Genomic DNA, 27769 nt, shown 5'->3' with positions numbered 1-27769 from the left:
GTAGTAAATCGTCTCAGGGTCGAGCGCATTGGTTCCGGAATGAGCTCTCTCTTCTCCAGGAGAGACCGGAAGACTAGGAGAATCGGGAGTGACGCTTCTGGGCCGCGGAGCACTGTGGGAGGAGGCTGTCTCTAATTTCTCCTCTCCCCCTCCCCCCTCCGGCCAAGATGTCTGACATGGAGGATGATTTCATGTGCGATGATGAGGAGGACTACGACCTGGTGAGACGCAGGGAGCGGGCCGGGGCTGGAAGTAGGATGTGGCGGTGGTGCCGAGGCCGAGAGGCTGCAGCTTCTCCCCCGGGGGCGCGTTGGCCCGGTTCCACGCTGCAGGGTTCCCTCCTCGCCCGGCGTCGCGGGCCTGCGGGGCCTGGGAAGAGAGGGAGAGAGGCGGCGGGTCAGCCCAGGCCGCTGGGCCCTGGGATAGCGCAGGAGGCCGGCCGCGGCCGGTTCTCATCTTCTCTCTGCCCGCCGCCGAGCCGCCACTGCCCGGCGCTTAAGTCTGGGCCCTACCGGGCCCATATCTTCTTCACTCTGACCTCAGCCGGTGCCAGATGCTTGGAGAGTGAAAACTGAGGGGTGCGGGAGGCGGAGGGTCCGTCCTGCTCCCAGATCCTACTGCAAAACTCGGGAGTCTCCCCCAAAACAGCTTAAGAATCTCGCCCAGGGTCAGTTTGGGTCCCAGGTTAAGGCTCAGAGCAAGAATGGGGGGTGGGGAGTGGGGTAAAGTAGTTAAAACTGCTCGTCCTGTTCTCTAAAAAAAATGTCAAGCTGGGAAAAAGGATTTGCTTTTTGTTTGGTTGGGCCGGGGAGAGGTAAGAGTTAAGGGAATTAGAACCAATGATCTTTTTCCTTGATTTAAGAAATTTCCCAGCATCGTTGTTTGAATTGTCAATGGCATAAAAGTAAACTTGCCTAGTTTGGTGATTCCTTTTTAATTTAAGGTTTAATTTGTGAATGGATTTACAGGTCTTAAACTGGACCTCATGTTTTATGTTGATAGTCAAAAAACGCACACCTGTGTAAGAACTAAGAATAGATGATCTTGATTCCCCAAATTAGTGTCAGTTTTGTTTCCTAATTGGGAAGCATCTGTTCGGTCCTTAGGAAATTTCAGTGATACTGCATTTTGGTGAAGTTGTGGAGTACATGCTTTGAGAGCTCTGGTTCATCTTTTAGGTGTCATATTCTCAAAGAATTAGTATTTTGATTTTGAGTTACTGTGTAACTTCTTCATATAGGTGAATCTGTAAATCGTTTCCAATTTTTTTTAAAGGTTTTCATTTTACAGAAAGGCATGTTTTGCAAAAGGAAGAAGGAAGTGCTATGACTGGGGAGTCATAGTAGATGCTTGGTAATTTAAATAGAGAATTTTGTTATATTTGTTCAAACCCAAGGTAGTTGTAAGCAGATACTAAACTTTTCTCTCTTATTTTGCTTTTGTTTCCATTACAAGTAGTTTTTAAAATCTTTACTTACTTCCTTTCCTAATAGTCTATTAAATACATGAATTTTTAGATGAATGAATATTAGCACTAGGATTAACGTAAAAGTGCAATGTAGGAATGAAAATGAGAGTCTTATAAAATACCCTATTAGACTTTACTAGTTTGTGGAAGTTTATTGCTTTGTTTTGAGGCAGGGTCTGGCTGTGCAGTCATGGCTGGCCTGGAGCTCACTTTGTTTCCCAGGTGTTGGAAATAAAGGCATGCATCACCACACCCTTCTTTGGAAGCCTTTTAATTAGACATACACAAACCTTTTAATTAGCCTTGAACGAGACTGTTTCACTAGCATTTTTGACACCTATACTACATATATTGTATAATAAAGTTGAATATGCGGTTTCAATTTTTAAAAAGAAATTTTATATAGAGTTAAGATTTTACTGTTGCAGAACTAATGAAGTTTTTATTTTCAAGCATTATTTTAAATTAAATAGCTCTTCTCATTCATTTCTCATATAGATATAGATATATGATACAGATTTCCAGTTATATGTCAAATAGTGGAAAGTGTCTTTTACTAACAGTTAAAATTTTTTGGTAGCATGATGTCTTTCAGCTAATTTATTTTCATTTGCTAGTCCATATCCTTTAATTATTATATGTTTATCATTACAAGAGTGGCTGTCATTTTATAGCTGCTAGAGATGCTTTTCTTTTGAGTAATTTGCCTAGATCTTTATCTGTTTCTTTCTATAGAAAGTCAACAGGGTTGACATCCTGTCTTAAGGAGGTTTCTCTCTCCCTCTTTACTTTTTGAAACGTGTTACTTTTTGCTCAGGCTGGCCCTGAACTTCCCTAGAGTAGTGAGAATAACAGGCCTAGAATACCAGGCCAAGCTAGATTTTTTTTTTTTTAATGCGGTTGTTAGACATTTAGTTACCACTTCATTTAAAATGTTATGTGAGGGCTGGGAGTCATTTACTTGGTAGAGTACTGACCATTTCAAAAGCCCTGGGTTTGGTTTTTAGCACCAGGTGTACTAGATGTGGTAGCATCCTGTCCTGTATCACTTGGGTGGTAGAGAGAGTCAGAAGGATCAGAAGCTCAGACCATTCTTAGCTACCTGCTGAGTTGGAGGCTAGGCTGGACTTCAAGAATATTTTTCAGTTAATTGATTAATTAAAATGTTAATAGCACTGTGGGTATTTCTGGCCACAGTGACACTCAGCATATCTTTATCTGTGGCCCACTGATATTTTAATGCCCTAAGCTACCTTTTGTATTTGCCCAGTCTGGTGGAAATAGGTGGCAGGGATATGCCCTGAAAATTAAAATTCTGTCTTGAGTATATTTTAATGCCTCCAATTTTTGCTTTTTTTGTGTGTGTCTTTTTGGGTGGGGGTATGAGGACTTCAGAATGTCCAACAGAATATTGCCACACTGGCACACTAACCCATAAACACTTGCCTGTACAGACAAAACAGTTTGCACTGTCAGTCCTCTGCCCAGTTCTTACTACAGTCTCAGAAGCAACGAAGTTAAAAGTCTGCCTCCCCCTTTATTTATTTAGTCAGGATATAGTTTATGTGTTATTGTTAATTTACCTAGAATATCTTACAATGTTTACTTGTCGTGTATATGTGTTTGTACATACATGCCATGCATGTGTAGGTCACTAGACAGTTTGTGGGTGCCTGTTCTCTCCTAACCTATAGATTTTATAGATAAAATCTCAGTTGTTGGACTTGTCAGTAAGCACCTTACCCACTTAAGCCCTCTTGCCAATTCACTGCCCTTTTTACATCTCCAAAGGTGATACATAGGTACTGTATTTCGTTTGACTGGTTTCATGTTGATAACAATTTGACCTGTTTTCAGTCTGCAATATTAAGAACAATGTATGACTTTAAAAAAAAAAAAAAGTGGCTCAGAGGTTAAGAGCACTGGCTACTCTCATATAGGACTCCAATACAGTTCCCGACAACCATGTGGTGGTGAGTTACAGTGGCCTGTAACTCGGTGTTCTAGGGGGTCTAACATCTTCTGGCCTTGGTAGCACCTGGCATACATATGGTATACATACATCCATGCAAATAAGTCTTTTTAAAACTTTAACCAAAAATTGTGTTGATAATTAAGGTAAACTATTAGCCAGGTAATGTTGTTTTAAGTTAAAAACAATTCAGTAAAACCCCAAAACACCTAACTGATAGAGGTGGTTTTCTTCAGAACTGTTGTGATAATCCATGTCAGTATTGTTGGATATCTCCTATTAAAGCCACAGTCAAAAACAGGCCTGAGTTCAGTCTTCCTCCAGTATGACCAAGATGAAAATACGATTTGTATTCAAGCAGCAATTCAAAATTATATGGCATATTTTGGGGGAAAGAGAAGAGATCCAGACAGACTGCTTTGGAGACACTTGAGTTATTTCATCAGGAAGTTGGAGCTGTCACTGAACCTTAAGATTTGTAAAGCCCTTTTCTAATATTCAAGTGATTTTTATTTTACATGTTTTTAAACTTTTATTTAGGATATTCACATATTGATTGAAATTTTGAAACTTCTACAAATTATTGCTCAGTTGACAGAAACAAATTCAGTTTATCGTTAAGTTACTTAATGCATCAGTTCACTATCCTGATTGTTACCTTGTGTTACTAAGTCATTAGTAATTGTTGCAGTTAACCCTGGTACTCATGACTGGTCTTCTTTTTGTTCTTTTTTTTTTTTTTTTTTTTTTTCCCATTCTACTTGAGCTCAAGGGTGCATTGTCTTTTTGATCTGCTCTCAGGAATAGCAAGTAGGTAATTTTATGATTAAGAAAGCTCATTTGCAGTGTAAAAGAAAGCATAAGGAACTTGTTTTCAGTAGTGCCATAATTGTCTTAACTGAAGCTAATCTCTTCAGCCTGTAACACATTTTCCATTTCCTCACTGCTTGAAAGTCCATGATTTAATTCTGCCATGGACTGTGCCTCAGCCTTTACCTTCCCGAATCCTGGCCTAGTTTTTCATTCGTTCCAGAGTGAGGGCTGCCGTTGGAAGGCTTGGGTAGCCAAACAGCAATTTTCTGGTCTGGAGGGTGAGTTGTGAGGGTTGGATGTAGATTACAGCATCTTCAGTGTTTTCACAATTGATTGATAGTTTGATCTATGACTATCAATGCTGAGATCACTGCTTCTTATGAATACACACAAAATGACATTGTATATTAAGGTCTCTTTTGAAAAATATTGGGAATTCTGTCCTAATTCCAAGCCAAAACCCATTTGGTGAATTTTTTACTACAAGTTAATGACTCAAACAGCAGTTTTTAAAATCAGAAGTTCTAGCAATATAATCCAAAGGTACAATAATTTGATGCCTACACTATAGAGTAATTCTAAAGCCTCTCTTCTACGTAATTAAATCTATAAGGATAGAAGACTCCACATATGAAACATATGCTATAATTAGTGACAGTCAAGTCTGTGCAAGGTGTTTGAGGCATTCATTGTTCATTGACATGCAGTGCAAAGTGGCTATTTCTGTATTCACAACCCAGGTTTATAGTGATGTTCCACAGTGTAATCTGCCTCGTGCTGCCAGAAATATGTTTAGTTTCTTACTAATTTTGATCATTGTGTATTTAGATTTTTTTTTCTTTTACTATTGTCAGGTTTTTTGTTTTTTGTTTTTTTGTGGAATCCCCCTTCACATCCAGGTACATCCATTCATCCCCATATTGTGTGCACACATGCGCCCGCCGCCCCACCCCCGCCTCCCTGGCTGCATTGGATCATAACCCACACTTTAAGAAGCTATAGCTTAGGTGACCAGATGAGAAATGCAAAGAGAGGAGTAAAGTGGAAGGTGAGGAGTAGTGTTGAGCAGTTGAATAAAGGCTGCAAGCCTTGTGAATGAGGGAACAGTTTCATAGGGCATGCTGCGTGTGGGCAGGAGTCAGATTTGTACTACTTTCAACTTACTTAGTAAGCAATGGGAGGTCATTTTTTATTAAATATACTGCACAATAGATGTTTTGTGCAAATTATTCTGACTGTTTAACATGAGGTCAGAACTTGAGGCTTAAAAACAGACCAGGAAGCTTATGGGAAGGTAAACTTTTTTAACTTTTTAGAGAAGTATGTTCCTGAAGAAGAATTAGGTGACCCAAGAGTGTCCCTGCAAGTGCTGCTTGTGTTGTCTTGTGTCATGTGCTGTTCTTGACTGCACCACCCTCTTTACCTCATCAGTTCTTCTAGAAAATGGGCCCATTTATCTTTCAAACCCAGCTTTGGCTGTCACTGTTAGCCCAGCTCAGTCACTGATAGCAGTTGGTTGGTTTATTCTCCAGTAGGATTTTCCTTTACCTTTAGTATCTGTTATCAGTAACAAGAGTTAAGAAAATAAATCATTATGAAATATGTTTTTTACCTAGTCTGATCTTATCCCTAAAGGAAAGTGTTCCAGTAGAGTTTCAAGTGTTCAGCCTAGTTGAATTCCATAGGTTGTTAGTATGCGAGAGCAAGTCCCGTTTGTGTTACCACTCTACGGAAGGCACATTGCACTGAGGAAGCCATCTTGACATATGTCTGAGCTTCCTAACTGCTGTACTCAGTGAAACTCCCTTCACTCCTCTGTCTTTACAGTATTCCCTGTATTTTTTGAAGAAATAAGCTGTATCTGAACTTAAAACAACTAAAATATTCGTGACTTTGTGTTTATTCCCATTCCCCCAGTACCTTTCTTTTGATAGAAACGTATCCATTTGTAATGACTTGTAGGTGAGGAAAAAATAATCTTTATTTTATGAATCTAAAATACTACTTTTTAGGTCAGCGAGATGGCTCAGTGGTTTGGGGCACTTGTCACGGAGCCTGACAACCTGTGTGAGGCCTGGACTCTTATATGGAAGGAAGGGAAGACTGGCAAGCTGTGCTTGACCCGCACACACACCTGCCAGGCCACCTCACCTGGCCAGATAACTTTGTAACATCCAAATAGTAAGCTAGGATGGCACTGTAGAAGTTTGAGGGGTTTCCCACCGTGTAAATTCAGTTCTTACAAACGCTATAAAAAGCAATATAAGTGGGCTGGAGAGATGGCTCAGTGGTTAAGAGCACTAACTCTTCCAGAGGTCCTGAGTTCAATTCCCAGCAACCACATGGTGGCTCACAACCATCTGTAATGGAGTCTGATGCCCTCTTCTGGTGTGTCTGAAGACAGCTGTAGTGGACTCATAAAAAATATAAACATAAATAAATAAATCTTTTTAAAAAATAAGCAATATAAACAAAGATTAAATATTTTCTAAGATTTCAGTCTATTAATGAGGATTATCACACACATTGATTCCACAGAGTGAAAGTAGTTAGATTTTTTTTTTTTTTTCATTTACTTGCTTAGTGTTTCTTTGTGTTATAAATGCATGTGTGGAAGTGAGAGGATGGCATTCCTCCCCTCACTGAACCTGGGCCTGAGCTGGTGGTCACCAACCTAACAGTCCTGTCTGCCCACTTCATTCCCCCACGTGACAACAGGGTCACAGGACTTGAACACCTATGCCTGGTCCTTTGTGTTCATGCTGGCAGCTTGAACTTAGTTCTTCTGCTTGGACAGCAGTCTTACTCCATCTCCACTGCCCAGCCCCTGGAAGCCCTAGGTTTGAGAGAGAAAAATAATTTTCATCTTACTGTATACTTTATTCCTTCTCTGTCTTAGTTTGTTTATTCTGTTTTCCCCCAAGATATGGTTTCTCTGTGTTGCCCTGGCTGTCCTGAAACTTAACTCTGTAGACCAGAATAGGCCTCAAAGTTAGCAATCCGCCCGCCTGCCTCTGCCTCCCGAGTGCTGGAGTTAAAGGCATACCCCACTACTGCCAGGCTTCCTTCTCCAATTTTAAAATAAGATCAATGTTGATGGCTTGTTTTATTTTATACAAAAATAGAATTTTATCCTGACAGCATTCACTTTTTACAGTGCTGTGTGTGAATTTCTTTTCCTCATTTACCATCTCTGTCCTCATACACAGGAATACTCTGAAGACAGTAACTCTGAGCCCAACGTGGATTTGGAAAATCAGTACTATAATTCCAAAGCACTGAAAGAAGATGACCCGAAAGCAGCACTAAGCAGCTTCCAAAAGGTGCTTCCAAAAATCTTATTTCTAGATTTTATGTCTAGAAGTTTATTTTTTAAAATAATACTGTATCTGTTACTTTTCTCATTGCTACCACCAAATAATCTGACCAAAACCAAGAGCGTAAGTATTTTTCAGTTCACCATTTAGGATGCGATAGTCCTTCATAGCAGGGAAGCCATATTGACCAGAGCATGTTACTAGGATTCTGTAGTGGTTGCATGGGACTCATGTTTGGATGCTTGGTCCCCAGTTGGTGGAACTCTTAGGGAAGATTGAGTGGTTTGGCCTTGGTGGAAGAGATGTTTCCCTAGGGTGGACTTTTGAGGTTTCAAAACCCCATGTCATTCACAGTTGGTTGGTCCCCTCACCCCACTCCCACTCCCCCTGTCTCTTCCTACAGGCTCAAATGAATTTTCAACCGTCCCTGGTCCCATGCCTTGACTATCATGGACTTTAACCTTCTGAAACTGTACACCTGAATTAAATGGTTTCTTTTATAAGTCACTTTAACCACGGCGTCTTACCACAGCAATAGAAAAAGTTAACCAAGAAGCAGGGAGAAAAACTGGGCCCTGAAGTAGAACTAGGTAATAGCTCCCCAGACTTATATTTTAGTGATTTATTCCCTGTGGCTAGGCTCTACTCTCAGGGTTCCTTAACCTCCCAAGAAAACACCATCAGTTGGGGACCAAGTATCAAACACATGAGGCAGATATTTGATATCCAAACTAAAACAGATACAATAAATGCAAAGTGATTCTTTTCAAAAATGTGTGCGATGTTTATGATAGTTCTGTCCAAAGGATGGCATTATGGGTAATAATAAGCATATATTTCAGAATGTTTTCTACTGTCTTTTCTAATGGAGTTGTTCGTGAAGTAGGGCCCTTGTCCTAAGCCCACACTGGAGAGTGTCCCCCTGCTCAGCACTGTTACTGTAGTCCTGCTGCTACTGCGAACAGATGAATTGATTTCTTGAGTCTTGAGCAGTTGATGGTTCTTACTAAAGATGATTCAGGTAGAGAGTACATTATCAAGTCCTCTTATGGGACGGCTTAAGAGTCAGCTTACTTACCCAAGGGTCCCAAGAAGTCTCTTTTAAATCCTTTTTAAAATTACACTGACAACTAGTGAAATTTGGGAGAAAATATTTTTCATGAATAGCTTTTAAATTTAATTCAAGTCTTAGACATTGGTTATCATTGAAAAATAGTGAAAAATTGATACCAAGACTAAAAATCTCTTTCCATTTTAGGTTTTGGAACTCGAAGGTGAGAAGGGAGAATGGGGATTCAAAGCGCTAAAACAGATGATCAAGATTAACTTCAAGCTGGTAAGGTTTCCTCTGAGGCTCACCATGGGTAATGAACTGCATGCATGCCTCCTGCTGCAGAGCCCCGCACGTCTTCCCTATAAAGTCAGCAGACTGACCTCCGTGCACTCAAAATCATGACTACAGCAATACTGAGGTGTTATTTTTTTTTTAATTTTTAAAATTCTTATTAAAATATCATATCTTCACTTTCCTCCCTCCAACTCCGGTGCCCTCTCTCTCCAATGCTAGCCTTTTAATTTGACACAGGATCTAAAAAAAAAAAAAAATAGTAATTTCTGTAGGAAGAACTTATTCCTTAGGTATGTTTTCTGTGTGTTACTGCATATAGTCCGGGTGCATTATTTGTAGAGTGACTGTTTTAAAAAACTTACTTTGGAAGTTTATTTTGGAGTTTACAAATTCTATTCATCACTGAGTCTGGGGGCAAGTACTTCAACATTGTACCCGAAACCTGTGTTGTTTCTCTTCCCACCAATAATCAATCAACAAATCAAAAAGGCCTGAGTACCATCAGAAGATGCCTTGTGTAAAGTTGCTCCCTCTGCTGCTCTGTTCCTGGCTACCACCGTCTCCACCTACATTGTTGGGGTGCTTGTTAGCCGGTCTTGCATCTGTCCTTGTTGGCAATGTCTCTGATGCATTCATCCTTTCTAGTTCTACTTCTCAGAGCCTATTTTTGTTGCACAAAAACCCTTGCTTTCTGTGCATTTTTATGGTGATATTACACCAATGTTTGCTATATTTAAATTAAAAACTTGAGAGATATAGATGAAGCAGCAGGTGACTAAGGGACAGAGATTTGAATTATTAAAATAGTAGCTTTAAGTGCTAAATGAGAACTCTTAAGATGCTGTTATTTGTAAGAAAAGATGACTCCTTTAAAACAACTTCACATAATAACAGTTGTTTGAGTTTTAGTCCATTTAAATAATGGGCTGCCCTTAATTTTACCTCAAACAGAGCTGGGAAGGATAAGAAAGGGTTATCTGTATCCTACAGTACAGTCTTCCTGGTCTGCCATTTGCTTTTGCCTTGGCATCTATAAATAGGAGACCACAAGAGTGGTCTCGGCTGTGTCTGCCTTTCTCATTTCTACGTGAAGCTACAGTAGAACCTGTGTAGCTTTGCAGTGTTTTGCAGTAGTTAGAAGATCTGTTTCACTTGCTCTGTGTGAGAACAGATTTACTTAATCTTCCCTCAATCTTAATTAGGATTAACATAATTTTTAAAGGTCCCTGTCTGAATTTATTCACATAATAAATTTATTGGGGACATGGGAGTGAGACAGGGTCCCACTATGCAGTCCTGGAACTTTCTATGCTGGCCTCAAACTGACAGAGATCTACCTGCCTCTGCCTCCCTAGTGCTATGATCAAAAGCATGCACCACCATGTCCAACTAACAATAATCTTTTAAAAGAGTGTCTTAAGCCATTAAGATAAGCAAGTAAAGAAAGATACTTGCCACCAAGTCTGACAACCCGAGTTCAATCCCTGGAGCCCATGTGGTGGAAGGAGAGAATCAGCTCTACTAACTGTCCTCTGACTTCCTCTTTCATGTATTTGTGTGCCCTCACAAACAATGGGGGGTGGGAGGGTTTCTCATTTTCCTCTTTCATGTATTTGTGTGCCCTCACAAACAATGGGGGGTGGGAAGGTTTTCTCATTTCTGTGATAAATTACCCTGACAAAGGCATCTTAAGGTAGAAAGGGCTTATTTTGGCTTACAGTCCAGATGGGTACAGTCCAGCATGGTGAGGAAGGTATGGGTACGGGAGCAGAATTAGGAGGCTGGTCATGTCTGTGTGTACTTGGAAAGTAGAGTGTGAACAGGAAGTGGGGCTGGGCTATAACCTTAAGCCTGTCACCCAAGGATTCACTTCCTCCAGCAAGCCTCTTCCTCCTGACGCTCCCACAACCTCGAACAGTTCTCTAGCCAGGTATGCAAATACAAGTCTCTGGGGGACATTTCAGACTGCAACAGTGAGCTTAAAGTTATGTAGGGTAAGATATAATTCAGAAGTACTTTTTCTAAAATCCTGCTTTAGTACCAAAACACAAAATCAAAGTTGAGACTCTCTTATTTCACCATTTCTAAGTGCAGGTTTATAGGTTGCTAGAGGATGGAAGTTCCTTGTTATGTCCTCATGAAACTTCTATAAAAACAAAACAGATACCCATAGCTGGCTATCATTCCTTTATTCATTACCCTAATAACCAGAGGAAGGTATTTCTTCCTGCCAGTGTACCGTTTTCCTTGAAATAATAAGAGATTGTTTGGGGCTGGGGATTTAGCTCAGTGGTAGAGCGCTTACCTAGGAAGCGCAAGGCCCTGGGTTCGGTCCCCAGCTCCGAAAAAAAGAACCAAAAAAAAAAAAAAAAAAGAGATTGTAGGGAGTAGACCAGATTGTGGAGTTACACTCCAAAACTGACTTACTTGACACACTCCCCAAATACCTGAGTGCTGGACATTTTATACTGTCCCTTTGTTTCTCCAGACCTGTTTCCTGGAAACCATAAGACATTGTATAAACAGTCATACAACTAGGTGTTGCGGTGGCAACAGTAACTGTCTACTATGGAATAGGGCCCTGTATGGGATGATTTTCTGTATTTATTTTAATTGAAAATAAGCTTTATTTTGTTTGGGGTTTTGTGCAGTTTCTACTCCTAGATTCTCCCCAGACCCTGGGATGATTTTGGTCCATGAGATGAGTTCTGGGACTTGAAGAGGTTTGCTTGACCTCATGGAAAGCCAGCCAGTTCAAGGGAGAAATGGAGCATGTGACTCTTGTTAGGAAGTTAGGATGAATCTTTATTTCATGGGGAAATAGTGGGTATCATTTAAAAATTCAAGTCTGCTTCTTTGGTAGGTATCTTGGTAGTCTCCAGTCACATAAACTGTAATATTTGAAATTTGGAACACATACAGGTTTCACCAGTTTATTAGGCTCAGTTCTGACATACGTCATCTTGTATGTAAGGTAACACGTCTGTGGTGTTCTTCCTCCTTTCCAAGAGTGTGTCATGAATTGTGGCAGTCTAGTTCAGTGAGCAGAACTGTGCTGGGTTGTACTGCTGTATGCACTCACGTGACCCATCATGCATTTTTCTCCCCTCACAGACAAACTTTCCAGAAATGATGAACAGATATAAGCAACTATTGACCTATATTCGGAGTGCAGTCACCAGGAACTACTCTGAAAAGTCTATTAACTCTATCCTTGACTATATCTCCACTTCTAAACAGGTTAGGCTTGAGGTTTTATCTCGATGCTGTCAATGTGTTACTTTATACAACAGTGATGGTTCTGTGGGTTTGGGGTGTTGTTGATGTGATGGTTGTTTTCTTTTTGAGATGGTCGCCTGTAGCCCAAGCTGGCCTCTTAACTAGCTGTGAGATTAAGGGTACCACTGGACTCCTGGACCTCCCCTTTTTGTCTCCCAAATGCTGATAGACAAGTGCCTTCATGCCTGTTAAGTCTTCATTTTATGTTAGAGAAAGGCTGATTTACTAATTACTAGTGTGCTTCAAAAGTAATTTGTTCTATTTTATTGATTCTGGTACTAATTAATATTTAAAGGTAATTTAATTTAGATTTCATGTGCCTGTTGTTATAGCTCTGTTTTTATGAAATTGTGTCTGCATCTGAACTTAAGGCACTGAGCATGCTAAACAAGCATTCCCATTGAATGTTGAAATAACAGGTGCACTCGCGCGCGCGTGCACACACACACACACACAAGCACACACAGGCCTTCATTTCAGCCATTGGGAGTGTTAAATGTGGACATGAGTCACAAGTTGTGCTATTTGATTAAAGTCCTTGAGAAGAACTTGTCCTGTGCCAGTCTCAGTGGGTGCTCTATAAATGCTTCGACCAAGGATGCATGGTAATAGCTGATGAAGGGAAAGAGGTAAGGGAGATAGATGGGTTCTTCTACAATGTGGTGGCTAACTAAGATGATGGTGGTGATTTTATGTATGTCATTCATCCTTAATTTTTTTAATGAGATTATTTTTATTTAATTTTTTTATTTTCTTTTTAAGCTTTGTTTCTCTCTGGTATTTGAACATAGGATCACTTAGTATCTGTTTTTGCATTCCTGACCAGCGGTCTCAGAATCAGCCTCACACTCCCCTCCCCCAACATACTCAGGCATGCACGCACATATGCTCATCTATTCTGTGAATAAGGGAAAAGAAGCCTTGTCACTTAATGGCAATAGTTCCAGAGCAATTCTCCTGCTGTGTAATGAATTTGAAACCAGCCTGGCTGGTGGCATATGCCATCCTTGGGAACAAGGTGATTTTTGAGGCTAGTCTGGAATACATGAGGCACTTTATCTAATTAAATGACACTAAATTAAGTGGGAAAATATTTTTTGTTGCTTGCAAACAAGTATCTTAAAAACCTCTTTGTGTGGGTAGCGCTCTATCTCTGTACCATCAGAACCCTGAGTAAATAGGCAGCCTTCCCCTAGAGTGTCAGACACTCCTGGTCCTCTTTCCCTTCCAGTATATAGAGATTTCGGGATCCAGGTACCAGAAAAAAAGCTACAAACAGAGGAGAATGAACAGGGAAACTTAAGATGGTGTAAAACAGAGGTTATATGGGGAAAATGTCACTAATTAGTGATTAAAGCAACAGCTAAAATTACACTAGAGAAAATAGATGTGGTGGTATTCCCAGCACTGAGAGGATAAGACAGACTACCACAAAGAGTTCCAGGCCAGCCTGGTCTACAGAGTAAGACCTTGTCTCAAAACAAAAGACAACCATTTTGCTGGCAGGGGCGCTGTTGTGCATCCTTCCTCGCCCTCCCCCCCTAGTGTTTCCACTCTAGAACATTGTAAGGGCTAAGGAAATAAAATATATGGATATATTTATTAAAGGCCCAGCATATCATTCTGTTGGTATAAAATGAGGTTAGTTTGGGAACGACAGAGCTCACTGTTATGGCATTAGAATTTATGACCATGTAGTTTACATGGGAAGATAATGTTTTGGTTTTACAAAACTGGCAAAAACATCTTAGCACTTATAAATGTGATCTCTTGGGGCTGGGGATTTAGCTCAGTGGTAGAGCGCTTACCTAGGAAGCGCAAGGCCCTGGGTTCGGTCCCCAGCTCCGAAAAAAAAATAAAAATAAAAAAATAAATGTGATCTCTTAATGTTTTGGATTATAGAAGACATTTGGTAAGAAACAAATAGTGTATCTTACATGTATTAAAGTTCAAAGATGCACTTTTAGTTTGTTCAAATTAACTTTATTAACAGGTACAAATTTGCTGTTTACAATTATAGAATTCTGATTTTTTATGTCAGATGGATTTACTGCAGGAATTTTATGAAACAACACTGGAAGCTTTGAAAGATGCTAAGAATGATAGACTGTGGTTTAAGACAAACACAAAGGTAACAATTGCATTTGCTCCTCCTTTTGAAGAGTGGGTGGGTGCCTAGAGTGATGTGTCCCAAGTATATGTACTTCCTCCTAAAGGCTTGTCATCTTAATTTTTATACAGCTTGGAAAATTATATTTAGAACGAGAAGAATATGGAAAGCTTCAAAAAATTTTACGCCAGTTACATCAGTCTTGTCAGGTAACATTCCCTTACCTTTTCCTTAATAGAAGCATTAAATAATAGTATCAGCTTATTTAGGAGTGTTTGTGTGGAAGCATCTATCCCAAAAATAAAATTTGAAGAAAAAAGTTTTTAAAGGATCCTGATCATGAGTTCAAATCCCACCTTTTCTGTATAATGAGGCTTTGCTTAGAAATGAGGTTGACTCTCTGAGTCATTTCTTAGATCAATGGCTCTCAACCTTCCTCATGCTATGACTCTTTAATACAGTTCCTCATGTTGTGGTGACCCAACCATATAATTATTTTTATTGCTACTTCATAACTGTAGTTTTGCTACTGTTATGCATCATAATGTAATTATCTGATGTGCAGAATATCTGATAGCAACCCCTGTGAAAAGGTTGTGTGACCTCCTTAGGGGTTTGTAACCTACACATTGAGAATTACTGGTCTAAATGCTGATTTCAGTTTTTACTCTTTATGGGATGAGGTATAGTTTGTCAGTGAGCAGATAAGCCCCTTATAATATGTAGTAAATTTGTACTATCTAGTAATATGCAATGTAGAGTAAGCCTTGGAATCTACTTATTTGCTTTGAGAATATGGGGAATAGTTTTATAAATATAAATAACAAAGATATTTTGTATTCTAATATATGACTTTTTTTGTATATTTTTGAAGCATTATTCTCAGATAAAATTTGGAGTAGTGTGTTTGTCCGCAATCCAGTATAGCTATGTTAGGTGTTACATATTCTAATATGAAAGACATGTAGACAGATGCATGGTAAGCTGGTTATGATTTATTAGTGAATAACTAAACTACACTTTAAGGTCAAAGACTTTATGAACAATGAATTTGATTTAGTGTGTGTGTGTGTGTATTTTGTTTAACAGTATCTATAGCTATGTGGCTATAGGCCGTACACTACATTTGGAAAGCATCTTGGGGGTTGCCATTTAATTTTCCTGACATGCATAAATAAGGAAGGCTGAGCCGAGAAAGCATAGCATATTTTATCTCCCTATGTGCGTTCAGGAAGTGGGTTTCCATTGAATAGATGGATCTAAAGCAGTTGCAAAGGAAGACCATTAGTGTACTTCCTAGCTGAAAATATAAAACTGCATTGATTTTTAAGTTACATTTAAGTGAGATCAGTATACACGCATGTACATGCATGTTGAGATCAGAGGACAACTTGTGGGAATAGCTTCTCTCCTTAACAAGTGGAAGATGAATGGCTTGACAGCAAAGGTCTTCCAACATCAAATTTTTAATTCATGGGTCTGGGGAAATGGTTCGGTGGATAAGAACACTTCTGTTAAGTGGGAATATCACCCACTGATAACTGTCAGCATTGCCACAAAGGATGCTTGGTAGCCAGCAGCCTAACTGACTACTCGGTGAGCTTCAGGTTCCCTGAGAGACCCTGCTGTAAGAGATAAGGCACCCAGTGTTCCCTGACCCACACACATGAGTGTGCAAGCACACACATATGCAACACACACCAAAGCTTTCTTAATGAATGTCATTTTCTTTAAAAGAATATTTTATACACACAAAACCTTCTGGCCTCCTTTTCACTATCCCGGTTCCTTTGGTCACTCTAGAATTAGTCAGGATGCAGTAAAATCTAGTATGTTTCCACAGAGATACAAGGTTCCCAAGGTAACGCTAATAAAAAAAAATCCCTCTGTGGTTCCTGCATTTTGTCTTAACTAAAATATTTCTCTCCCTAGACTGATGATGGAGAAGATGACCTGAAAAAAGGTACCCAGTTATTAGAAATCTATGCTTTGGAAATTCAAATGTACACGGCACAGAAGAACAACAAAAAGCTTAAAGCGCTCTATGAGCAATCACTTCATATCAAGTCTGCCATCCCTCACCCACTGATCATGGGTGTCATCAGAGGCAAGTTTGGATGGAACGAGTAGGAAGGGAAAACAGGAGTCATTCATTATATGAGACTGGCTCTAAAGTTGTTCCTGTTTTACTGACAGTAAATGGTAAAGTGTGACAGTCATAAGGGGACTATTAGAAATTAGCGTGTGTTTTTGTATTAAGAAGGTCGCAATAATAAATATACTGTTATCTAAAGTCATATTGTCAGTGTATCTCTCCTGAGTTGTAATTACATAAAGGATTACTTCTTACTCAGTAGAAGCTGCAAAAAAATTGCAGTGACAGCTGGTATCCAGTGAGCTTGCCCTATAGGATGAGGATACAGACCCTAGGAGACCCTGGAGTTGCCATGTGGAAGATATAGTCACACCTTGGGGCCATGCCGGACATACAGTTAAATCCAGTGCAGTAGGCTCTATTTGGTCTTCATAAATTAATCTTCTGTGTTGTTATTACAGAATGTGGTGGTAAGATGCACTTGAGAGAAGGTGAATTTGAAAAGGCACACACTGATTTTTTTGAAGCTTTCAAGAATTATGATGAATCAGGAAGCCCAAGACGAACCACTTGTTTAAAATATTTGGTCTTAGCAAATATGCTAATGAAATCAGGAATAAATCCATTTGACTCGCAAGAGGTCTGTCTAATTTCCTCACTCCTCTTAGTATCCGATTGCCTTTCTGGAAAAGAGGTACTCTTTTAGTATGCACGTGTAATTTGTGTTCCTTTTGTTTTTTTGTTAGGCCAAGCCGTATAAAAATGATCCAGAAATTCTAGCAATGACAAATTTAGTAAGGTAAGATTTATGTTCCCCTAAAGCAGCCCCTTTTAAAGCAGCTCACAGAGGGGAGGGACAGACAGCATCAGAGACTAGTTGACAGTCAGCATCTGTTGTTGTGTGTGTTCGTCTGAGGCACAGAAGTTCATGTTCGTTTAGTCCTTTGAAGCCATTATGCTGTTTCTGTGAGTCACAGGCTCTGTGTAAAATCTCATCTGCTCTGTTGTTTTATTTTATGCTGGTTTTTTGTTTGTTTGTTTTGTTTTCCTTCTTTCCAGTGTAGGAGAGTGAATCACTTGCCGAGGTTGGCCTTGAACTTGTAATTCTACTGCCTTGGTCTCTTTCAAGCCTTTACCATAAGGTTTTTGGTTTTCTTTATTATTTATTTTTTTATTTACTCATCTTTTATTTGTTTTATTAATGTGTGTCTATGTGTGACATATATATCAGTTTTAGCTGTCTTTGTCTCAGAACTTTGATTCACAATATTAATACCTCTGCCTACTTCAAGTCTAAAATTATGAATTGGCCCAAGATAAATCAAGAGTTTTCAGTAATGAGAGGCATAAAAAGCATACTTTCTCAATGACAAGATAAAAAATGACTTTAAAACAAAAGCCATAGGGCGAGGCCTCGTGCTGCACACCTTTAATCCCGGTACTCAGGAGGCAGAAGTGGAGGGTCTCTGAGTTCAAGGCTAGTCCGGTCTGCACGGTGAGTTGGAGACCAGCTGAGGCTACATAGTGAGACCTGGCCTCAAAAAAGAAAACGAAACCTCAATTTTAGCCCTAAATAAAAAAATCAAGTCTATGGGAGTTTTGTTACAAATAATTTGCACTGCTACATTAATCAGTATTCTCCCATTGCTATCTTAAATTGTTTTACTGTTTGTTGAATCGGGTTGATTTTAATTATAAAATGGCATTTCTCCAGTCTTTTTTCAAGAGGTTTAATTTGTCTACATTTGTTATATTATCTTGAGTTGATTTGACTATAAATTAACATTTAAAATATTTTATTTATAGCATTGGTTTGCTAAACAGCAATTTAAGGAAATGATGAAAATTTTGATTAGAAGTTAATGTTATATAAATTGTTAAGTATGATAAAACACATTAAAGAACTGCTTTATCACACCTTTATAAGGTAATAATTATTCTATATTTACTACATCTTGTTACCCAGGTAAAGCATTTATAGTGGAACTCAAAATCTTATTATAATGATACACATTTTACCAAGCAAGGAATAAAAATAAAGTCTACTTAATGGAAAATTTTCTTATAGTTAAAATATAGGTGTATGCAAGTGTAAGATAAAATATGCATGCAATGTTTTCACTACTTGAAGATAGCCTCCTGTTGTGCATTACAGTGTATTGGGGTAGGTAAGAAAGTAATATTTCCTAATTTCATCTTCCTAGTCAGTTGCCAGCAGACTAGAGGAACATATTTGCTGTTGAAGCACTTGAATCACCTGCCCCTAACATGAAGTTACATTGCCACCTAACAGGTGGAAGCAGAGCAAGGGCGTGCAGAGCGGTTGATGGTGTATATGCCTTACATATAAAGCACACAGAGCAGAGGGCGTGCAGAGCGGTTGATGGTGTATATGCCTTACATATAAAGCACACAGAGCAGAGGGCGTGCAGAGCGGTTGATGATATATATGCCTTACATATAAAGCACACAGAGCAGAGGGCGTGCAGGGCGGTTGATGATATATATGCCTTACATATAAAGCACACAGAGCAGAGGGCGTGCAGGGCAGTTGATGATATATATGCCTTACATATAAAGCACACAGAGCAGAGGGCGTGCAGGGCAGTTGATGATATATATGCCTTACATATAAAGCACACAGAGCAGAGGGCGTGCAGGGCAGTTGATGATATATATGCCTTACATATAAAGCACACAGAGCAGAGGGCGGGCAGAGTGGTGGATGATATACATGCCTTACATATAAAGCACACAGTGGTGCCATATCCAGAAGCTTCGCTTCTTCCTTCTCAGCACCTTCAGCAGTCCCTCCCATAGTTGTTCCCAAAGTAGGTGCCAGATCCCTAAGGAGAATTATAGACATGATCAGCCTTTGGCCTTCTGCAACATGGGTTCCATCACTGTGTCCTCTGTATGTGACCACTTGGCATTTCTGTCACTCGTGTTTCTGCTATATAGGTTGATGGGATTTAGATTTGAGAATCAATCCTTTTGAAAACTTTTTGCAGTTGCTGGTAGCTTTCTAGAAGATAAAAATTAGGAAGCCGTATTTTCTGGTTCTTCAAAAAGGATGTGCTTTCTTATTTAAAAGCTAAGACCAAGCTCTTTTGTTGCATAATGTGCATGAAACCTGGTTTCTTTCTTTAAGAGCAATTAGCAATCAGAAACGCACAATTTCATTTGAAAACATCAACTGATATAATAAACATTTTTACTGTCAACTTTGAACAAGACTAAGATTTTAGGTTGTTAAATTACTAGTATATTTGTATAACTTCCCCTCGCCCAAACAGAAAGATCCATTTACTGTTTCCTTTAGAAAACAAAAAAGCAGTAGTTTTGGGGGTTATTTATTTGGTGCTAGAAATGAATTTTGGGGGAAGGTTATGTGTGTGTTGTGTATGCTTACTTAATTTTGACTTCCTTAATAGAAGCAATAATAGAGTTGTGGTTGTTGCATATAAAAGATTGAGACGCAGACTCTGGATTATGTCTGATATATTACTTCACATGGGACAACGTTGATCTTTTTTTCCCATGTTAGTGCCTATCAGAACAATGACATCACCGAGTTTGAAAAGATTCTGAAAACAAATCACAGCAACATCATGGATGATCCTTTCATAAGAGAACACATTGAAGGTATGCTGCTGGCTGACTGAGGTCCGCTGTTCCTTTTCTGATGTGTTAAGTACATGCTCGGAATGGGGAGGAGTGGAATGCATTGGCATAGCAGAGGACAGAGAGAGTTCTGAGTGCTACCATGGAATAGGAAGCCTCTTAACATGAGGTCTGTACATGGCATTTGCTTTCCTTTGCCTTTTAGTGTAAATATTGCCGTTATTTGGTTGTTGATGCTTAGATTCAAACCTGACTGTTAAGGTTCGTCAGAAAGCTCCCATAGATGATAATTTCCCCCAAAATGTAAGGAAACATTGGGAAGTTCTCTCGGAGTAAGTAAGGCCTAAGTTCTGCTGAATTGCTCTGATAGCTCCAGTGTTCCATCTATTAAGAACTATTGGGAGCTGGTCAGTGGTGGTTCATGCCTTTAATCCCAGCACTCAGGAGACAGACGCAGGAGTTCCAGAATAGTCGGGGCTACACAGAAAAACTTTGGTTTAGAGGGGAAGAAGGGTGGGGGAATTATTGAGGGCACTTAAATGACTATTGGGAGCAATCCACTAAATATTTAAATGTTAAATGCAGCAGAAAAATTAGAAGAATATGTCAGAAGTAATGCTCTCTTGTTCCCTATTTGCTTCTTTTTATTTCATTCAATAGGGTTTTTTTTGTTTTGTTTTTTTTTTTAATATTTTTTATGGGCCTGAAAGGGTACTATACTTTGTAAAAGCAGAAAAATATAAAAGCGTTATCCGTGAACCCTAGTCCAGTCTTTTTTTTTTTTTTAAGGACAGTTGGGTGTGAGGAATTGTATATGGGCCAGGCATAAGGGTTAGGAACCTAGGCAGAGGCCCAGGACCACTGGGGCTGCACATAGGAAAGATGACACGAGAGTTAATGAAAGTGTGCAATGGAGTGCTGTGGGGCCTAGGAAGGTAACTCCGCTGCTGTGAATGAGAACGTCTCAGATGTGTCCAAGGTTAGGAAGTGATGCACAGGGGACTGCCAGGGAGACAGAAAAGTGTCTTAGGAGATTTGCAACATAATCAGGGAAGGAGAACCTGCAGCCTTGTCACACCCAGATTTTTAAAAATCTAAGCACCCGTGTCTTTACAAAGCAAAATGGTTCAAAGGTAAATCGTAGCGTTAATTACATGGCTTGTGCTTACATGATTCATAAAGACCTTCACAGTTACAATGTTTTTTTTTTTTCTTTTTGTCTTTCAGAGCTTTTACGAAACATCAGAACACAAGTCCTCATAAAGTTAATTAAGCCTTACACAAGAATACATATTCCTTTTATTTCTAAGGTATTTGTGGATTTTAGTGTCTATGATTAAGCGCCTACAATTGCAGTGTAGCGATCTTTATTTTAAATAGAATATAACTTTTGCACTTCACAGTGGATTTTTGAGACATAGGTTTCGAGTAGCCCAGGTTAACTTGATATAGTTATAGAGTGTGTGTGAGTACACATACGTGTGTACTCATGTAACTGTGTGACTGAGGATGATCCTGAACTACTGATTTTCTTCCCCCTCTGTCTCCCAAGGGCAAAGTTACAGGTTGAGTCACCGTGCCTAGCCAAGGCTTTAAATTTAATAAGAAATTTTCATTGTTATTTAATATAGATTGCTTTAACAGAAAAGAGCTTTAACGTATGAGAGAGAAATTACAAGTCACTCTGTTTCTAAGATTCCTTTTTCTTAGACAGAAGACAGTGAAGCATTAATAAAAGTCCAGTTCCGAACAAATAAAGTAGGAGTTATACCCAGGGTTAGAAGAGAGCTGAAGGCACCATTTGGTATGGAGTACTTGCCTACAAGATATTTTCGTGTGGTAATATGTTTAAAATCTTAAGCCAAGCCTGGCCACATAGGTTTAATCTCAGCTGTTCAGGAGGCTAAGGTGGGATGATTGGAATCTCAAGGCCCATCTTGGCTACAGAGTAAATTTAAGCCAACCTGACCAACTTATTGAAACCTATCTTAAACATGAGAAGAGTGTTGGGATATAGTATATATCAGTGATAGAGTATATGCACAGGATCCTAGGTTCAGTGCCCAGGATCATCAGAAGAAAATTCTCTTCCCAGATGGGGTTGTAGCTCAGTAAGAGGGCACTTGCCAAGTGTATGGGGCCCTGGGTTAAATTGCCATTATAATAAAAGGAAAAAAATTATCTAGTGCAGTATAACTAGTATATGCTTCCATTCGGTGGCATAAAATCATGAATTATTTTAAAATGTTAATTAGTAGAATTATATAACGAAATACTTTGTCGTAGGAGCTAAACATAGACGTAGCTGATGTGGAAAGCTTGCTGGTGCAGTGCATACTGGATAAGTAAGTACTTCGCAGCTTTTTTAAATTTACAGTATGTCTTGTGTGTGAATATAAGTGCAGATTCCTGTGGAGACTGGAAGAAGGGGTCAGAGGCCCTAGAGCTGGGGTTACCTGTGGGTCAGAGCCACTAATCATCATACTGGTACTAAACGCAGGTCCTCTGGGAGAGCAATAAGGCTCCTGTACACTGGCCCCTCTTTCCAATTCCCTTGGCAATTCCCTATTGGTGTGATAAATTGCCAAGACTAAGGCGACTTAGACAACAAAGCATTTAATTAGACTATGGTTTCAGAGAGTAGAGAGTCCATGATGGTGGAGAAAAGACGTAGCTGACAGCTCACATCTTGATTGGCGAGTAGGCGTAGGAAGAGACATTGGGAATGGTTCTAGTCTTTTGAAACCTAAAGCCCACCTCTGTGACATACTTCCTAATCCTTCTCAAACAGTTCCTCCAACTGGGGACTAAGGATTCAGTGTCTGAGCCTGTGGAGAGCACTCTTTCAGACACCACAGTAATCATGTCAGACAGTGATGGCAAGGAGGGCATAGCAACTCAGTTGTGATTTACCATAAGCACCACTTGTGGCTAGGGTTTTTCTTTTTCTCTTCATTAAAGATTGATTCATTATAGTTAGGTACACTGTCCCTGTCTTCAGACACACCAGAAGAGGGCAGCAGATCTCATTACAGATGGTTGTGAGCCACCACATGGTTACTGGGATTTGAACGCAGGACCTCTGGGAGAACAGTCAGTGGTCTTAACTGCTGCTCTCTCTCCAGCCTGGCTATGATTTTTCTAATAGAAGACATAACAGTGATCCTTTTGTAATGAGTGAACACACTGAACACATGATCTCTGGAGAGGTTCTAAGTCAGTTTTCAGACAGGTTTCTCATTCTTTGTATGACTTACCACTAAGAACTTGTTGGGCCTGTGACATACTTAGCAAGTTAAAGCACTCTACGTAAGCCTGACAACCTGAAAAGAGAGCGAGCTCCCAAGAGTTGTACTCTGTTTGTACATACACAGTGATAATCTTCTGGTTTGACTGACTGGCTCGCTCTCACTTGCTCACTGTCTCTTGCTCTCGCTCTCGCTCTCAGATATGGTCTCTGACTAGACTGGGGTTACTGTGGAGACCAGGCTGTTCACCTCTGTCTCTTAAGTGCTAGGATTAAAGATAAGTACCTGCATGTCCAGCCTATAAGGTGAAAGCCATCTGTCACAAGGCAGTCTTGATGTTATTAATCGAAGTTTGCTTTGAAAGCATGGCAGGTAGCATTAACTTTCATGACATAGGTGTCTGGTGGAAAATGGCATCTGAGCTGAGATCTGGTGCCTTAAAAATAGAATAATAAATGTTCCAGCTGACACTAAAGTCACTTGGTACCAGTAGGCAGGGCGGGTTTGGGTTTGGGTTTTATGTTGGTGTTTGGTGGGGGTGGGGGTGGGGGTGGGGTCTGTTCTGTGAATGTGCTTAGCAGAGATTACTGGAGACATTGCTTTCTTATTTGGTTCCAGCACTATTCATGGCCGAATTGATCAAGTCAACCAGCTCCTTGAACTGGATCATCAGAAGAGGGGCGGTGCCCGATATACTGCACTAGATAAATGGACCAACCAACTAAACTCTCTGAACCAGGCTGTGGTCAGTAAACTGGCTTAACGGAGAGCAAGCTTTGCAGACGTGCTTATGGCAACAGTGCAGAGATGCAATCCTTGCGGACTGGAAAGGCAGAACTCCTGTGGGTTGGTGTATCCTGAAAGTGACTGGAGTTATGGCAGAAGGGCTTTTTTGATCAACTGGTTTGTGTATTGCTGCTGCATTTATCCCAAGAAAAACAGCTTTAATCTCCAGAAGAAAACCAAAACACCATGGGATTTATGCTGTGTTGACACCTTGCCCTAAACATACAACACCATAGTAATTTGTCATGGGCAACATGACCAGAGAGATTTTTGTCATGATTTTAAATACACTGACACGCTACTGTTGGTTAAATTTAAACATGTTGTACCTGCAGAAATTCTCTCACAAATAACCTGCAATAACTTGAAATTCATACCCTTTTGAACACTTCCTTTTCTCATGTATAAATGAAAATGTTTGCTGCATTTTGCAAAATGTCAATTCTCCAAAACTGTGTCCGTCTACTTCTGTACTTGCAGCTAGTGAAGGTTAGATGACCCGTGCCCTCTGTGGTACACTGTCACCTAGGGCTCAAGCAGCAAAATAAACAGTGCAGCTCAGAAATTGTAGCTTGGTTCTTGATGTGTTTTTATTACATTCGGGGTTAATCTTTTGTTTTTAGTATCTTACAATTTTCAGGTTATTTTGTCTTCAGTTAAGATTTAAAAGCCTGAGAGCAAATAAGAAAAGCTAGTTCTTTGCTTTCAGGTTTTTAAAATTACTGTTTATTGATAAAGTAAGGACTACTTTCAGGCAGAGCCCTTACATAGCACTTGTTTTGACAGTGATAGTTTAAAGGATTACGATTCTTTTTTTAAAAAAAGAATGATAATTTTCTTTTTAAAAGAGTATGTATTAACTCTCAGAATGTCACTTTAAACAAATATGCCAGAACATAGACAGCGAAGTGAATGTTACCTGCATAGTGACCATGCTGAAAGGTTATTTTCTAACGCCAGCAACGAACCATTGCCCAAAGCCTCTTGGGTTTGCTCTTTGAGAATTACAGTCAAAGTTAATTTAGGTGACGTGCTACTAACTTTATGTTTATACCTTGTTTGAAAAGAGTATTAACAGACTTGTCCGTCTTTGCCCTAATTTGGCCCCAAATACCAGTTTCAGGGGAAAAAAAAAAAGCTAAATTTAGATAATGTAGAAAGTATGTATCTGGCTTTGAAAACAATCCCAGAATAATTTTCAAGTATTTTGTGCAGTGGCAGCATAGTTAAGAATGAACTCTATGGCCTTTGATAGTGGCAGAACTCAGCTCATTTGAATGTATTGAGTTTTGGATGTATTTGGTTTTTTTAAGTTCACATCGTATAGTGTCAAAAGAAAGAACTAAGATTACCATAATGTCCTTGGTTTTCTGTTGCTCATTATTATGTAAAGAGTTGAGTGGCAGTGCAGAAGGAGGACTGTGTGACTGAAGAGTGGCAACCAAGAATTTTGATCATTAAATCAGATTTTATAAACAGTAGAAAGAGCATGGACTTAAAACAAGGCATGCTTATTTGGTTTTGTCAAAATTTTACGAAAATATGTGATATATATTTATACTAAAACTATATAATCCTTAGATTTAGGAAAGCAGTCAGTTAATGTCTAGCAGAATAAAGCAGTATTAAATACAGATATACGTTGGAAACTGTAGAAAACTGAAAGAAGACGAAAGACGAAATGTCAATGGTAGGGAATAAAACATTTAAGATATTATGAAAGTATGTGTATTTTCTTCTATTCTACATAAATCATTTGTGAAAAGTGTGTTCACGTTTTTTACAGGAGTGATATTAATTAGGATTTATTTTTCCAATACAATTTGGAGACCCTTTGTTACCCAAATAAAAATGACAAGTTTCTGTGCCTGTATCAGGTGTGTGCATGTGACAATCAGAATCAGAGGGTCTCACAGCAGTGTGTCCTGTCCAGCTCCCGAGGCTGGCTCTGTGCTGTGTTTGCTTCTCACAGCACCGTGTTAAGCTTGTAGAAGGCTGTGTGCATGCTTCCGTGTGGGAAGCTAGGCCAACTGTGTAATAAAACTGTGTGGCAGGCCCTACTTCCTGTTTAGTCTTACATTATGGCTAACAGTCTAACTCAAGTCAAGGTTTGCTTTTCTTCATAAGGACATTTCCACAGAGAAGATTTCAGAGTTGAAATCTCAGTTGCGTTGATCTCATTTCTGTTTCATTCCTAAACGTGGTCGAACTACTCTACACCAGTCTGAGGTATCTACATTAAGGTATCTGCACAGTCTCGGGTATCCATGGCGATCTGGTGTCTACCCTGAGCTATCTGCAGCAGTTGAGGTGGCTGCACTATCAAGTATGCAAGAGCTCATTTCTGGTTTTTGTCTTGCTCTTAAATTAGCATTTAAGATTGTTTATTTTTTTCTCACATCTTAATCTAACATAACGTCTTCATGATAAGGGCATACTGTTCTAAGCACACTTGAGACCCTTCTGGTGGAGCTAAGAGCCTGATCTCGCGATGGGGTGGTTGATGTGAAGCCCCTTTCATGGGCTGCAGTGGTATCGTATGCTGTCGGTTACCTTATCTAGGATGTGTTAGTCCCTGGGTAAACACCTGTTCTTAGTATTTAAAGGGCCAAAGTGGTAGGAATTTTCTCATTTAATCAATAAACACTGGCAAGTACACGGTATGTGGACACTGCTTAGTAGATGCTTCTGATACATAGAAGGAACTAAAGCTTTTTTAAAAAATAATTCTTTTGGGGACTGAAGAGATACCTCGGCAGTTTAAAACCACTGACTGTTCTTCCAGAGGTCCTGAGTTCAATTCCCATCAACCACATGGTGGCTCACAACCATCTGTAATGGGATCAGATGCCCTCTTCTGGGGTGTGTGTGAAGAGAGAGACAGTGTCCGCACATGAAATAGATAAAACATTTAAATTTTTTTTCTTTTTTAAAATTAAACCTGTACATCTTTAAATGAGAGCTGACTGTAAAACAAGCAGAGTTTGACTTTTGTTCTTTCCATGGGATTTTGGGCTGTAAAATGTCTTAACGCTCTCGTCCTTCCCTCCCCTCCCCCAACTAAGATCTCAAGCTGGCCTGAAACTCCTCCTCCTCCGCTCTCCTGCAGTGCTGGGATTAAAGCCTGCAGCACCACTGTGTTTTGAAAGAAAGAAACACCGTTTGAGCAGAGATACAGAATGAAAAATAAAACATTAACTGTCAGGTGTCAGGCCTCAGCCTTAAGGTACCAGGCACTGAAGGCCACGCTGGGCTACAAAGGAGATACCTCAAACCAATAGATAAAAGTAAAGCAAATCTACAAAGTCTAAATGCTAAGGAGAATATCCAGTAAAACAGACTTTAAGAATTGGTTCCCAGATGCCTTTGTTTTAGAATCAAGGGGATCGTCTAGACCACTGAATGGAAAGTCTTCATGAAAGAACCAGAAAGCCCCTTCCTGTGGCAGCAGCAGTTATTGTAGTGGCCTCGGTCACACACCCCAGTAACCCGGGGGTTAAGCAGTGAATGCCAAACAAAATGTGGCCTTGGAAGTAATTCATATGTCCACAAGTCTGCACACACACACACACAGTTCCTTGCCTGTTACAGAGAGCCCAGAGTTGTCAACTATCTTCAAGATTTTCAGTTATTCTATAATTTCAGACAACATTTGTAAAGCAATTTATAGAAAACCATGTTAATTTCTTCTAAGGCATTACCAAAAAAC

The 27769-nt window shown here is 39.6% G+C and overlaps 1 protein-coding gene across 4 annotated transcripts; it reads left to right on the top strand.

The window, feature by feature from the left end:
- Window positions 1–17: 17 nt before the first annotated feature.
- On the top strand, window positions 18–25782 carry Cops2 (COP9 signalosome subunit 2). Of its 4 annotated transcripts, none has more exons than NM_153297.2 (13): window positions 18–221; window positions 7463–7576; window positions 8829–8906; window positions 12033–12158; window positions 14239–14328; window positions 14439–14516; window positions 16240–16414; window positions 16864–17042; window positions 17149–17201; window positions 19950–20047; window positions 21254–21336; window positions 22313–22371; window positions 23893–24622. In NM_153297.2, exons 1-13 carry the CDS (start codon window positions 168–170, stop codon window positions 24035–24037), a joined length of 1332 nt encoding a protein of 443 aa, NP_695209.1. In that variant the 5' UTR covers window positions 18–167; the 3' UTR covers window positions 24038–24622. The 4 variants fall into 4 exon arrangements, with proteins under 4 accessions (NP_695209.1, XP_006234963.1, XP_038960323.1 ...); XM_006234901.5 differs by having other exon boundaries at window positions 83–221; window positions 14218–14328; window positions 23893–25782; XM_039104395.2 differs by having other exon boundaries at window positions 83–221; window positions 14218–14328; window positions 23475–25782.
- The last annotated feature ends 1987 nt before the right edge of the window (window positions 25783–27769 follow it).

Source organism: Rattus norvegicus, chromosome 3, assembly GCF_036323735.1.
Source record: "Rattus norvegicus strain BN/NHsdMcwi chromosome 3, GRCr8, whole genome shotgun sequence".
Classification (NCBI taxonomy): Eukaryota; Metazoa; Chordata; class Mammalia; order Rodentia; family Muridae; genus Rattus; species Rattus norvegicus.
This window is presented reverse-complemented; position numbering and strand designations above follow the sequence as displayed.

What these genes read in the sequence shown, in the direction of transcription:
- Cops2 (XM_006234901.5), top strand. Translation starts at nt 168, where the DNA reads ATGTCTGACATGGAGGATGATTTCATGTGCGATGATGAGGAGGACTAC. An exon ending in GGTTTAAGACAAACACAAAG is followed by an intron (nt 14,329 to 14,438) that starts GTAACAATTGCA and finishes ATTTTTATACAG; the next exon opens with CTTGGAAAATTATATTTAGA. An exon ending in GCAATGACAAATTTAGTAAG is followed by an intron (nt 17,202 to 19,949) that starts GTAAGATTTATG and finishes TTCCCATGTTAG; the next exon opens with TGCCTATCAGAACAATGACA.